Here is a 15,053-nt window from a genome sequence, read left to right as displayed (position 1 = left end):
ATAATTTACAATATTACTTGCTAAATAGGAGCGCATGTTGCAGGGTGGTTGTGCAACCTGGGGGAAAAAGCTGTCTTGTTCAACAACTGTTTCCTAATTGTAAGTGAAATCCTGAGGAACAATCTGCACAAACAGAAACGGTATTATTGCAATGTTGATGTTAAGCAATCTTAAGCTCTTCAGAAAGTGTGTGCACCTTATGTACTGATGGAATCCAGAGTTGCTAAGCACACACAGACAGCGACTTCTGCACACATTCTTGCAACGTGAGCTCCTGACATACGCACGCACATGCACACACACACAGACTTCAACCCCTCTTACTGCAAGCCAGCTGCGTGGTAGGTAGCCCTAACACAGAGATAATTTACGACGGAGGTCCTACCGTTGCGCCCAGACGGTCACAGGGGTGAAGAGCTGGGTAGGAAGAAACTGGATCCATGTAGTAACTCATCATGGACGCTGCGGACAGGAGAAGCAGGGCCTGCTGAATGGATCAACATTCAAACAGCCCAGGCATGGTGGGATGAGCTATCTGTCACACATTGTTTACACTTGGTGTGTACAATTATGTAGAATTTGCTGTGTCTGTGAGTGGGGTTTGAAGGGAGGATGAATAGCAAAAATCTGAACTAGGTCTCAAGCAGCTCCAACCTCAGCTAAACAAAGCCAGCTAGAAGCTTCAAAAAAGTTGTTTTTTTTTTTTTTTTTTTTTTAAATACATGTACATACACGTAAATATGTATATAACTGGATCTTTATTTAAGTAAATTATGTAAATGATTCTATCCTCTACAAATCTGACAATCCCATCACTTCTCCCTCTGTCACTATTATGCTATCACCTCCTTTCATCAAACTCAAATCTTCTTCCTCCTCCTCTTCCCCCTCCTCCTCTCTTCCCGTTTTCCTCTCCTCCTGCTCCTCCTCAACCCGCTCCCACACATTCTACTTCTCACTTAACTAGACGCGAAGCTGCAGGATTAGTACACTAGAGGGGAAGCGATGTATATGGGCAGTAGTATTCTGCAACACAGGTCCCCATCATCCTCACATTCATATGCTAAGCAATTTGGCATTTCTAGACTGTGAGGCAGCTGCTGACAGACTGCTCAGTGTTCAATGTGTGCAGATGTTCAGCAGCTCAAAAAGAGTCAGATGCGCTTGTTTCAGAGGAGAGGGTGGGAGGAGGGATGCCCATACACAGACTGAATAAAACTCAAATTAGTTCTGCCATTCACCTTGCTTTTTTTTTATAAGTTATTTTTCTTAGGCAGTCTTCAAAAAAATAAAAAAAATAAAATAAATGTGTTAGAAGGCTTGTTGTTTACAGTAGATTTGTTGTTATGTTAGAAAACAAAAGTTGAACAGAAAATTCAGTTAGTATCTATTTCTTCATACACACATGCACGCACACACCCACCTTTAAATATATATATATATATATATATATATATATATATATATATATACATATATATATATATATATATATATATAAAAAAGCTATGTTATGGAACATATATATATATATATATATATATATATAAGTAAAAGACAAACACATCTGCGGACCTTTGAAACAAGCAGAAAGTAAAGAGCCTTAGTTGCAAAAAAAAAAAAAAAAAAAAAAAAGAAGAGCGCTTCACATCAATACATCAGAATTCCTGCCGGGAGAAACAGAAACTTTACAGGCAGCACTTTTCGTCGCGCCCAGACAAAAGCCTCATTCAGTCAGTCACGTTTAGTTTAAGAGTACAAAACTTCTCACTTACCGATTGTAGTGCGCAAAGTTTCCTGCGAAGCCAGAAGTGCTGGGCAGCTAAGAATGACAGCTGAGCGGCGGACTGCAGAGATGCTGTACCTGCTCGCAGCGAGTCCCGCAGAGGAAGGAATATAATGCACGTTTCAAGTCCCTCCCTCAATCGTACGGTGATTCTCTCCAAATCCTAGTTTCACTCTGCGTGGAGCAGTCTCTGGATTTTACGCGCAAAGCACAGGTGGAATCTTTCACAGAGCTTTGAATAGTCGACAGGAGATTATAGATTATTCTGTATTTCTACAGCCCTGCAGCTCCAAAACATTTACAGATGCATCTAAATAAGTTGTAAAAATATATATATAAAAAAAATCAATATGTGCAGTTCTTTTAAAAGTAATCCCCATCCATAACACACTACACTTATCTGAACCTTAAAAGTATAGTTATTTTTGTTCATTTTGGTGATAGATATACTTTTCCATTTCTGTTTTTTTTGTTTTTTTTTTGTTTGTTTTTTGGTGTTTTTTTTAAATATAGGCAGATTAAACAGAAATCTGTCTAGACTAGTTTATACAAATTGTAACATTGTATGAGGTCAAATAAAAGATTTCTCTTCAGAAGATTTATGTTGTGGCATCATCATAGGTTACACAATCACAAACAAGACACTTGACATGACAGTTATCCGACAGTCTTTGACAGCAAGGAAAACCACAAAAGGTGATTTTGAACAAAACTACCTGAAGTGAAGTTATGTTTATGAAAAAAAAAAAAAAAAAACTCTGGACAGAAAGTGTACACAAGCAACAAATACAACACTTTAATTTCTGTTCAGCCCATCATGTTTTTGATATTGCCTTGAAACAAGGTGTGTAACAATTGCAGCTCATGTCCTGGTTAAATCTACATGTCATGGCTCTTGAAACACTGACCTGAACCTTAGTTTGCACTTTATGAATCTCCAGTGAGCTCTGGACTGAAGCTTGCGCTGCAATCCTCCCAAGGCTGCAAGCACTGAAATTTGGCTAATAGGAAGATAATCCACAAAAGGTCATATCTAAAGAAGCTGTCTGTTCAAATAGAGAAGCACACAAAGATAATAATTGTAAAGTTAAGTGGAAGGCAAAAGTGTGTTGAGTGCTTTAGTAATATCTCCTGATCAGTGTGAGTGTTATTTCTGTTATGTTCACAAATAAGATAGATGATTAAGGATTATTTCTTTTTCTTTAGCTAAGGCATGGCACTGCTGACATTGCTTTGGGTTAAGGAATGGATTGACACAAGGAAAATGACAGTTGTAGTCCATCTTCCTGGATACATGGTGGTACCTGTTGCTGACTGCAGCCTCCATCTACAGCTCAATCTCAATTCAAGCTTTGCTTAACATCTCCTGAAGACTACAGTTTCAAAATCGTTGCACCCCTGCAATTTTTCCTTCCACTCAACTTCCATTGCTTTATTTGGATACATCATGCTCAGTAGCCTGTTTATATAGCAGCAGTCTTCCACATGATTGCACAGGTAATATATGTAACATATAAATATTGTCACAAAATAACATTTGTGTATTCAAAATACCTAAACTATTGTCTCATTTAATGAGACTGCTGAAATAAATTTAAATTCTGAATTCATTCAAATGTACCTCTACCCATTCCTCTTGTTGGAGTTGTTGCCACTAATCCAAATATTGAACAATTAGCAGTCATTGAATATTTACTTTGACAATGGTTTGCGAAAATAATTGTCATTATTCTGTGCTAAAGTTCATTATACTATGACTCTGCTGTTGGAATCTACCTGGGGAAATAACAGGAAGGAGCCAGGAAAACATCACACTTAGAGGGTGTGACTGTGACAATGCCTAATCTTCCTGTGATATTCTCATCAAAAAAGGCTGTCAGATGTTTATGAGCAAACCCATGAGCTTTTACACATCAGACAGAATAAAATTAGACATATTTACCATGTATTCCCCTTCATAATAAATAGATTACCTGATGGCTGTAGCCTCTTTCAGTTGCCCAAGCCTAAGCAGAAATGATTCAGTAACAGTTTGAGAAAAACATCAACAAGATTTAAGTGTTTATTTGGCCTGCAGATTCCCCAGATCCCAATCCCATTGAACATTATTAGAGATCTGCTATATTAAGACCAATCCATTTAGGCCCAACTTCTTTGCAGGACTTAAAGTACCTTCTACTAACATCTTGGAGCCAGACATCCTAGCACACCTTCAGCAGTCTAGAGTCCTTGTGTTGATGGGTCATGTTTTGTTTTGAAGGCTGACGGGGTTCAGCAAATTATTCGACGTATGGTCATAGGGTTATACATGACAATATATCCAAAAAATAAACTTTAAGAAATATCAACCTCAAATTCTACCACTATGTATCCGCTGTGTTTGCATTTTTTATTTATTGTGCATGAATGATTATCTCCACCACCAAGCAACTGGAGCTTTTGCAACGCCGAGTACAACAGTAATGTAATGTTGGCCACCCTTCTGTGAAATGAGAAGTGAAGTTCCTCCAACGGAGCACAAGATCTTCTCCAACTTGTTGGGATCACTATTAGTGATAAGAGATCAGCATGTGTATCAGTCTGTTTGCTTATTTATCGCTTTATTTGATTTTTTATTTCCATGCCCCAAGCTTCCAGGGCTTTCCAGTAGAGTGCAATAGCCAATAGTAGAGAACATTAAGTCTTTCCCTTTTTTTCTCTCCTCTATCAACTTAACACTCGACACTTGCTGGTGATCTGAAACACCTTGTGGCTCTGTGATAATGCTCTGACCCCAGCGCAGCATTTGTTTGAATTAGAAAGTGCACGGTCCAAACCTCCTGACAACCACCACTCTTAGCATTAAATCTTGAGTCTGGGGGTAAAGAAGTGTGTGTGCCTGAGAGAAGAGCTCAGGAGACATGAGAAGATGGAGGGTCAAGTCCAAGGTGAGAGGCGTAAAGAAGTACCATAAGGGGCTCAGTGGCAGACAGGCTGCACTTTCTCAAGACCTCGTCTGAATCCTTGTGTGCTCCATAGGCCTCTGCACTGTGGGGCCCCAGGGGACACAGCTGGGCAACACGTCGAGGGCAAAAGGCGGGGGCATGACTTATTGCCATGTGGAGAGAAAAGCACGGGCTGCATCCCTGTGATGAGACCGAATTGAATAAAAGCAAAGGCTCAATGTGATCCAGATCTTGAAGCCAATACCCCAACAATGCTGTTTCAATTAGCTGGCTCAACGGTTCAAAGGCAAGGCCCCCGATACACTTCTGCTCCACATGAAGCCACTATCATCACATTGGCTGTCGTCTTACACCTCCCCATTACGATGTCATGGTTTTCTGCACAGTGCCTCTGTCTTTCTGCTGACTGCGTTCATGTTTAACATTAAAAAGATAGTGAAAGCATTACCATTGCAGCTAGCAGAAAGATTTCAAGGACCTGCCAGATTTTGTGGGCATCATCCTTATACACTTTCTAAAATTCATCCTTTTTAAGTGCTGTTTGAATAAACATTATTTATCCCAAGACTTTTCATTAGGTAATAGGTGCAATTTCTAGCACAAAGACTTGACGTTGCAATGCACAGTGTTGATTATTTTTTATTTACTTAATTATACAACAGTTTAACCATTTTATTTAGGTATGTCAGACCCATGCAGTTGACAAACAGCTAAGTGAAAGTGGGGTGTCCAAAGTTTAAATTGCCTTGTATGGATCTGGAACATCTTTGCGTTAAACCCCAAATATTTTTGCAAGTGGTGTGAACTACCACCGCTCAGGGGTCAGCAGCAGTTAGCAGAGACTTCTAATTCAGGCTTGTCAACATACATTGATTAGCAACAAGTAATTTATTGTCATTTCACATGTAATACACGAAAAACATGAAGAATAAAAGAAAAGACCAACACTTGGCATTGCCATTCTTTCAGTTACAACTTGTTAGTACAGAGGTTTTCTCCTTTAGTCCAGTATAACTGCCTCAATGCTTCATGCCACCAATTCAACAAGATGTCAGAAACTTGTCTTCACACATTTTGTTCCATATTAACATATTAGCATCGTACAGTTCTTGGAGAGTTCCTGGCTGTGGGACCATCATGCAAATCTGACCCTTCTTGTGATTGTCCTCTGTGTATCATCTTTGAACTTGTGTATTTGAAGGAAATACAACATGACTTTTATCCTTCAAGAAAGAGAACTCCAATTTTACTGTATGAAGAAATTTGCCAGATTTACTCTGTGCCTGGATAGATGTAACAATTTATCTTTGTTGATAATGAAACCTATAATTTTTTCATCCCATCTTACTTGTTTCTCTGTTGTCCCATTTCTTTATTAAAATAAACTGACCCAACAATACTCCCATATGCCTACTCCACTGAGCATATCCAGACTGTGAGTTCTTTTGTCTCATTTTCTCATTTTGGATCTTCCAAAGATAGCGCTGACAGGTGATATTAATGATCTTTTATTAGCATCGGCCTGATTGCTGCAGATTTTCTGGAAGCGCTAGACAGAGTGAAGGAGCGAGAGAGGCCAAAAAAAAAAGAAGAAAAAAAAAAAGAATATGGAAGTCCTCCACCCACCACTTCTCACAGGAGATCGCCTCTCTCTTTGATAGCCTGCCCGAATCTGTTCCCCCCATAGAAACTGCCCTGCAGATGTTGTTGCTGTATGCCGACTACAAAGAAAGAAACCCTTTATGAGGAGAACATCTATTTTGGGCCTCAGTGTTTCCGAGCCGTTGTGCTCAGCAAGAGGGGTGCAGGCCTAATCTTTTTGATGCTGAAAACTTTGTTTTATTCCATGCCCATTGTATTTTTAGATTAAAGCTCAACTCTAATGAATAAAGTGAGAATGTAATATTTTATGATGCTCACAATGTATCACTGTACATTGAGTGATGAGCTTGAAACAGCCCCTCATTGTTGGGGCGTTAGTTAGGCCAACAACCTTGTAGAAGCCTTTGTAGCAGGCCTGACTATGTCCATTCACAACTGTTTGTTGCTCAAGCTCCCAACCTCCCTGAAAAAAAACAAAAAAACAACAAAAAAAAACCCTCAAATCTGTGACTTTGTTGCACTGTTGACTGTGAGGCAAAGTTCCTGAGGGCAATATTTGCTCTTGATATTATTTTTAATTAAAGCACCAATCCCTCAGCCAAGTTGTCCAAACAGTTCTAAATGGGCTCTGTAAATCAGACAAACATCCTTGATATTTGACGGGCTGAGAGTGTGCACTATAGCCTCCAGATGGTTTGTGTTTCTTAAGCGTTTCACGAGGGATGGTACGGGACAGCGATCTTCTGTTCAAGTTTGCCTCTTGACGGAAAAAGCTCTTCCAAATCACATGCTGAGTTGTTGGATCAGCGCCGAGGTTGCTCAGTCTGCTTCTCCCTCTATGTGTTTCGGCTTCCCTGTGAATGGGTTTATTTGTAGGCCATGCAAAAACTGCAGATTTAACTGATAGCTCACCCATAACCAACTGAATCCAACCTGTTCACAATATTTTTTTCATTTTACAAAATCAAAATTTGCTTTATGTTTAGTGAGATTGTGTTTGATAGACAAACTTCAATCAGTAAGCTACACTGAAGACATATTTATATATTTATAAATTTGCATATAAATAAATATTTATATGTATTTATACCATACCATGTTTGGTATAAATATATATTTAGTCCACCAAGGTTAGCACTTTGTAGAGTCATCTTTTCTTGCAGTGGCAGCGTTGAAATGTTTTGGAGTATCTCACTGCCAGCTTTACACTCTTAGAGACAAAAACTGCTTGGCACAGCAATCTTCCCAAAATATCTCATGCTTAATTATATTGAATATCTGTAAGTATATTAGGTATATTGAGTATCTGTAAACATTCATTTTAAAGTCAGAAAATCATCTATACACTTTCTTTATGTTGGACTATCACATAATATTTCTTTGAAGTACAGTTTATGACTGTAATGTGACAAAATGTGACAAACTTGAAGGGCTAAATACTTTCTCAAGGCGCTCTAAATGTGCCACTTTGCATGGAAGAACAGGAAGTAAAGATGCTGAGTCCAACTTGCCCTCCTTGATAAGGCATTGGCCTAGTGCCACAGTTCTCCCCTCTTCCATTCACACAGACATACAGTCAAACAGCCTGGCCGGTTGTGAGTTTAACCCTACCCCCACCCTTTACTCCAGTGGCGTCTCTCCAGCTCCCTATTCCTCTTCATTAGTGTCCCAGAATGAGATGCTTGTAGTGTAATTAGCAGAGAAGGTCCTTCTGAATGCCTGTGTAACACACACTCTCATTAGAGGAGTGAGAGAGAGCGTCTGGAGCTGCAGAGGAGAGGTGGAGGAGCAGGCCTGGGAGAGCAAGAGGAGAACAAGAGGGGGAGGCAAATAGGGAGGGACAGCAAGGCAGATAATGTAAGAAAAAAAAATTACAAAAAAATTAAAAATGAAAATGTGACATGCTGAAGGGGTTTTTGACCAGATAATGACAAGGAGTGTGTTCAATAAGTATTTTGTCTGGAAAGATGGTTCTATCCTGTATATTTACAGTTGCTTGCAAAAAAGTAATTCCATCTGAACTTTGTCACTCTTAGTCACAAATGTTGATTACCCAACTTAACTAATGCATGACTGAGCAAAGACAGAAAGAAAAGATCTGAAAATTATTGTTCATTTTACCACCCTCTAGTTGGCTATATCTAAACAAAATTTTGTTTAGATATAGCCAAAATTTTGTTTAGATATAGCCAACTGCCTATTCACCTAATCGGTAAATAGGTCCTTCTGAGTGTAATTAATCTAAGCATAATCTGAGCTCTCAGCATCTCAGCATCTCAGCATTTACGTGTGTAGCTTAAAAAAGTAGTAGTTTTGCTCTGCCATACTTTTCACATCTAGCTGAGTGTTGGGATTCAAAATTTGTTTCAATATTTGTCGTATGATCAACTGATCAGACAACATCTCTCCATTCATTTCACCAGAGACTTCACTGATAAGAAATGTACCCCAAATACAACCAGAACTTGACAGACAAGAACTTGAGGCCCAGCTTGAGGGAGAGACACACACATGTAAACACCTGTTCTCTTGGATGGAAAAAAAAGTTTTAAAATCTTTGAAGTGTAACCTAGAGAATTTTTAAAGAGTAGATCTGGTACGTGTATCTTGTACTCTAAACTCTGCATATCAACTGAAGCTGAGACCTGAGAGACAATGTCCAGTGCACTGAGAAAGCCTTTCTAAGAGGCCTGCTTCTTACCACAGAGACAGGAGTCAGCTTAGGCATCATCTTCAAATCTGAGTGAGTCTGATCAACTCACAAATAAGGTCAGCGTTTGGATTTGGTCTGGACTGCACAAGGTACTAAACGAAATGACTTTGTCATCTTTCTTTTACAAATCAGTTTAATGCCTCTCACTGGAGAGATATTTGTATGCTCTGAAGATTATTATGGTCTTTGTCACTGTTGATTCTGATCATATGCTATGACCTGTTGAAGTGATTTACTTCTAGAGGAGTAAAGTTTAAGGAAGTGTTCATCTCTGCATTGTCTCTTTTTCTCTATCTTTCCCCTGTTTTTTATCTTTTTGCTTTACTTTACTTCATTATCAAAGAGTGTTGAGTCCCGAAGCCACAATCCTTGGTCTAACTTAGGGTCATAGTCATAAAACAAAGAGTTTTACGACTCTTTGTTCCAGAGAGGTGGGCGGGTCCAATTCTGGACAGTCTCCTCAGATCTGACATCAACCCCTCTCAACCCACCATACCTCCATCCTCATCCTCATCCCATCCTCCTCGCCCCAGGGGGTTATGTTGTTTGAGATAATATGCTTTCATTGTATTTGTGCTTTATGGTAATCTTTCTTTTTTTATTTCTTCCTTCCTTTCTTTCTTTCTGTTTTTGTCTTGTTTGATTAGTAATTAGTTTTGTTATTTTGTAGCATTCCATTTAATTTTGTCATAGCTTATTCATTCATCTGATTTAATTTCCATTTTATTATTAAAAATATGTATTTATTTTTTCTTTTACATCATTAAAATCATATCAGTCACTGGAGAAAGAATTATTTATTATAATAACTATTAAATATTCAATATATAGCTCACCAGTTATTTACTGTGTGGTTCAGGAATAAAGTTGTTCTATTTTGTCAATAAATTTGCAGACTTAACTAAAATCTGTGTATAGTTCCTTGTGTGATGAGTTTCTTCTGGCTAACAATTCATTCCTTTGTGAGAAACTGACAAACTTGACCAATGATTTCAGAGATTCTGAAATAGATTATTATACTATTAATCATAACTATTAGTAGTTACATAAACCTAATATTCATATTTATTCCCAACAAGGTGGACAGGACAAAATTGGAGGGGAGTCCAGAAGGGCTTATGTCAGGTCTAGAGACACTGTCCAGATTCGGACCTGCCTGCCGCTTTTGAACAAAGAGTCCTAAAACTTGACCGCGTGTACCAGACTAGCCTATATCTAGTCGAAGGATTGTGGCTTTGGGTTCACATTGAAAGTGGTTGATGTAGGGCTGTGGAATCAAGACTGCCAAAGATAATAATAATATACAGTGTACAAAAAACTCTTAAGCAAGAGGCATTAAATAAGACACGTAAGGAAGAAGATGACTAAGTCATTTTATTTAACCACCTAATCCAGTTCAGACACAAATAAAACTGACCTTATTTGTGAACTGATCAGGCTAACTCAGAATCTACATTGTAGCCACAGCTGCCCTGAGGAAGTCTGACAAAAACGAGGCGATCACACACGATGTGATCTTGTCCAAGGACTCAACAAATGAGTTAGAGTTGTTGTGTATCACAGCCAACACAATTGTCCCCAAGAGACTTTGTGTTTGCACATTGGTGTTATTTTTACAATTTTTATTTCTACCTGCTAAGTAAACTGCACCATTTGGAGGCCAATTAAATATACAGTTATATCTGACACATAAATTCTGAAATTCTTAGAAAATAAACAACTAGATTGGAAAGAAATTAGCTGAAACATAAGTATAAGCATAACAATGGATAACAGTCAAAGAACAGTTATTGCTAATTTTCTGAGCATAGCTTTTATTTTTAGCTACAAGGCATACATATGCTCATCAGAATTTGTGTTGACATAATCTGGAAGAATTGTAGATGTGACACATGTGCACAAGCCATGAAAACAAAGACAGTTAATTAAAAAAATCTATATATTTCAAAGGCTTACAAGGACAAATATTCAGTTTCCTGCTTTTTAACCTTTTGTCCTGTTTGGTACGGTTTTTTTTGTGAAGTTGTCTCTCTTACTTGCGATTGCAGACAAACAACCCATGAAATGGCTTTAATTTTCATGTTCCCTCTTAAGAATGGTAAAGTCCTTGAAGAGTAAAAGATTAACTTAAAGTGTATCCTCCTCTAACAGTGTTAATCCTTCTGTGCACACTTTTCCTGTTGCTGGTAATTAAGGATTTGAGTCTGAAAGTCCACCTGAGGATCTCAGGCCTTCAAAAACACACAGAGTGATCATTAGCTCCACTGCATCCCTCTTGTGTTCACACTGATAACCAACAGCATTGCCATTAGCAAGCCTGTCGGCTTCGTTCTCTTCAGTCAGTCTGTGCGGAGGTGTGGTCACGCCACAGAGAAAGACCTTATCTGGGTGACGAGAGGGAAGAGGGAACTGCTGTCAGTGGCTGGATTTCAGTGAAATCTGTTTTTTGTCTTGACACTTAGCATAGGTTGATATCCAATGCTAATTGTAAGTCACACATTTCATTTTCCAAGGAGGGAAGACCTTTATATGTCCTAGTTAAAGCTAAGTCCTATTTAATGTTTGCTATTTATTGTGTCGTTCACTACACTTTGTCTTGTTCTACATGAGCTTGTTCTGCATAAGAACAAGCTCATGGAACATGGCTGTTTCTTTGATTTTATTTTGTGGTTTCAGAGTAAGAAAAAGTTTTTGCACAAAAGCATATTATACTATCTTGAGATTTTGATTTTTTTAAAATTTCTAAAAATATATACCACTTCATGCCATGTAATGTACTGACAACTTATCCGGGGTGTACTTCACCTCTCCCCCCAATGACTAGAAGCGGATAAGCCATAAATTTAGAAATGGTGGAAGCTACACTGTAGTAGCCACAATAAATGATGTGTGCAGAGTTAAAGATATGTGAGTTAAAATTGTATTCATTGTCCTGTTTTGCAGCTGTACCTTAAGTTGTGTTTTTTCTTTTATGGTTTATGATGCAAAAAACTAACAATTGTCTTTTCCATGATTGAAGCAGGTTAAAATCACAATAGTTGAGTTCGCATGCTTTTGTTTATGGATCTCTGCTTCATGTGGTCTATTTACTGATCTCTCCCAATTCACTTTTTTCCTGATCCTGCCCTCTTAAATGCTGTCTGACTGATTTAGAATTTCTGTGTTTCTCTCCATCTTCTCACTTTCAGTTTCCTGCTGAGTCCCATTCTGAAATGCCTGCTGCTCCCACTCACCCACATACACCTCACTCAACCCACACTCCCACTATTTTCTCCTTCTGAGCAGAAAGGAGGTTATTTTTAGAGCTCCGTTGATGGGTTTAAAGATACTAAGTCCACATTGTGCCATGGATTTTCAGGGAGGAAACAGGCTGTTTCTCTTTTTGCTCCCCTCACTTCAATTCATTTCCTTCCTTGCTTCCTCTCAGAGATTTTGCCCAAACAGCACCTCATAATAGCACACTTTCATTTTTTCACCATGCCTCAACTCTTTCTCTAACCAACATTACAGCCATTGCAACACTATCGCCACCACCACACTCACACCTCCACAGCTCTCATGTTCTCGCTCTTTATCTTAATTTGTACTCTTCCCAACACAGAGTTTTTCTTCTCTCTCCTCTTTCTATTTACAATTGAAATGAAACATACACTACATTCAATATGACGCATACGTTATAAATTATATACATTTCCACCAACTGCGTCAAAAAATGGAGAAAAAGAATAGAGACCTGGAAGGCAATGTACTGAAACTTACGTAAAAAATAACAAAACAAATAACAACTAAGGAGTTTTGTTTTTACACATTAAAATATTCGTCTACAGATGAAAATGTATGTTTCAGATGTATTCAATTTGGAACCAAGCTGTTGAATAAAGTTATGAAGTATGCATATAAGTGATAAAAAACAGACTTGGATATCTTATATAATATTGTTTATCTATTTTAACCCAAAGGGAAATAAAAAGTTTTCTCTCAGTAGATTTTATAGAGATAATAGTAATAAATTAATTTAGCTTTTTAATGCAGTTCAAGAGGTGAAGGTTTTATTTCCAAAGAATTTACTAAAATTGTAGTAGTAAAAAAGATAATTATAAATTAAGTGAATGTGTCTTTTCATATTGTACCAACTTTTATATCAGAAGGACAGAAGAAGTTATGGATTTAGACAACAATCATTCATTAATTGAATTTGAATTATTTTACAAAAAAGTAATGTTCTGGGCATACTGTGGTGGCGTAGGGGATAGCGCGACCCACATTTGGAGGCCTTGACTCCTCGACGCGGCCGTCGAGGGTTCGATTCCCAGACCCGACTGACATTTGCCACATATCTTCCCCCTTTCCTGTCAGCCTACTGTCATAAAAGGGACACTAGAGCCCACAAAAAGACCCCCTGGAGGGAAAAAAAAAAAGTAATGTTCTGAATAAAATGTTCAGTTGATTCTTCTTCTAGCTTTTGCAGGTAACGTGTCAATGTTAAAATGGAATTTGGAGCTAATGAATTGGTTGCAGGAATAGATATTATTTATTATTTTAAAACTGATCTCTTTTTAATTAGGATGGGTAGAAAGTTTGAGTTATTTACTTCTTATTACAGTAATCTCATTCTTAGTATGTTTTTTTTTTTCTTCTTCTGTCTGTAATCTGGATTTGTCATCTTTCAGAATGTCGGGTCTCTGGAGCTTGTCTGTGCGTGGGAGATGATTTCAGAATGACAGTTTGACAAAGGATTTTAACTGGATTTATGTGGTGTCATTTTCAATGAAACTAAATCATTCCAGATTAAGTGACTTGATTGGAAATGTTTTCCTTAAGTAAAACCTAAAAACTTATTGAACAACAATATGCTGTATGACTGCTAAAGATAAACTTACATATTTGTGATGTGAAAGGTTTTTTTTTTTTTTGTTGAAGCCCGTCATTTCTGTATGAATGTTGTGATTGTTTCACAGCTCAATTGTGCCCTCTATCAGTGGGCAGCCAAAATGCAAAGACAACTTTTTACCTTTTAGTACACATTGCAGCATAATTGAAAACTGTAGAGATTCTGGGTAACTTTAACAAAAAAAAAGAGGGGGGAAAAAAAGCTCAGGTTAAATAAATTTGATGAGTTATTTGTAGTAATTTTGGTCACAGAAAAACATACTTTAAGGTCTGCTTATCCGACACACACAGTGAGGTGGCAGTAGTTAAGGCCATCAGAGTGGGGGACTGGCACAGCCACCTAGCAGCTTCTGTACATTTCACCAGCTGTGTCAAAAAGCCCACAGCATGTGTTAACACTTTACTCCCCAGATAGCTATGATGACAGCGTCAGCCTGTCTCTTTAAGAGTCTGTGTGGAATGTTGTGGTCTGCCCAGGCGTTTGGGGTAGTGCCCTCACCCACACATAAACACAACCCTTAAAAAAGTGACTCAGGCTGATTCTCACTCTTTCTCCTGTTTCACTTCAAAATAATTTTCATTGCAGTCCAGTCTGCTTTGTGGAACCAGTTTTTCTTTTTCCCTGAGGTTGTCTTATTGGTTTTCTAGTAAAATGCATATATTTTTTCTAATATGCTACAAATAGATGCACCAGTACAAAGAGGACATTACTTTTTGACTTGTGGAATAGTTTTCAGACCCAATACCACAGGTTTTATGAAAAATTATACATTGAAATCCAGAAGTGTTAATCAAATGTAGGTAGAAGTAACTTTTGGTTTATCACAATTTATTAATTTAAATCATGTTTCCACTTGAGATTATTCAAATGAAACATTATTATTTGTTTTCTATATATTTTCTTATTTGTTACCAAGAACAAGCGGAACAAAGTCATCAGCTGGCCACCTCTAGCTGGAGCCAGAGAGCCCTCAAGTGGTAGGAGTTGGTACTACCTATTCATGTGAATGTGATCAATAGGCAGGCCCTCTTTATTAGATCCAGATTTGACCGTCTGAAGGCACAGATGAATGATTTTCGTAGTCTGGTGAGCAGCCCTCATCGAGTTCAGGCTGTC

The 15,053-nt window shown here is 38.0% G+C and overlaps 1 protein-coding gene across 4 annotated transcripts in view; it reads right to left on the bottom strand.

Moving 5' to 3' along the window:
• The window catches only part of ets1 (v-ets avian erythroblastosis virus E26 oncogene homolog 1), a 41,474-nt gene extending 39,606 nt beyond the window's left edge, over window positions 1–1,868 (bottom strand). Inside the window, exons 1-2 of one of the 4 annotated variants that reach the window (XM_044119046.1) lie at window positions 1,776–1,868; window positions 386–487 (exon numbers count right to left, since the gene is read on the bottom strand). In XM_044119046.1, the coding sequence (XP_043974981.1) occupies window positions 386–457 (72 nt within the window). In that variant the 5' untranslated portion in view covers window positions 458–487; window positions 1,776–1,868. The remainder of the gene's footprint in view (window positions 1–385; window positions 488–1,775) is intronic. The other 3 variants (XM_044119045.1, XM_044119042.1, XM_044119044.1) reach the window with 3 other exon arrangements.
• Between the last annotated feature and the right edge of the window lie 13,185 nt (window positions 1,869–15,053).

The sequence above is a fragment of the Gambusia affinis genome, linkage group LG06 (assembly GCF_019740435.1).
Source record: "Gambusia affinis linkage group LG06, SWU_Gaff_1.0, whole genome shotgun sequence".
NCBI classification, from domain to species: domain Eukaryota; kingdom Metazoa; phylum Chordata; class Actinopteri; order Cyprinodontiformes; family Poeciliidae; genus Gambusia; species Gambusia affinis.
This window is presented reverse-complemented; position numbering and strand designations above follow the sequence as displayed.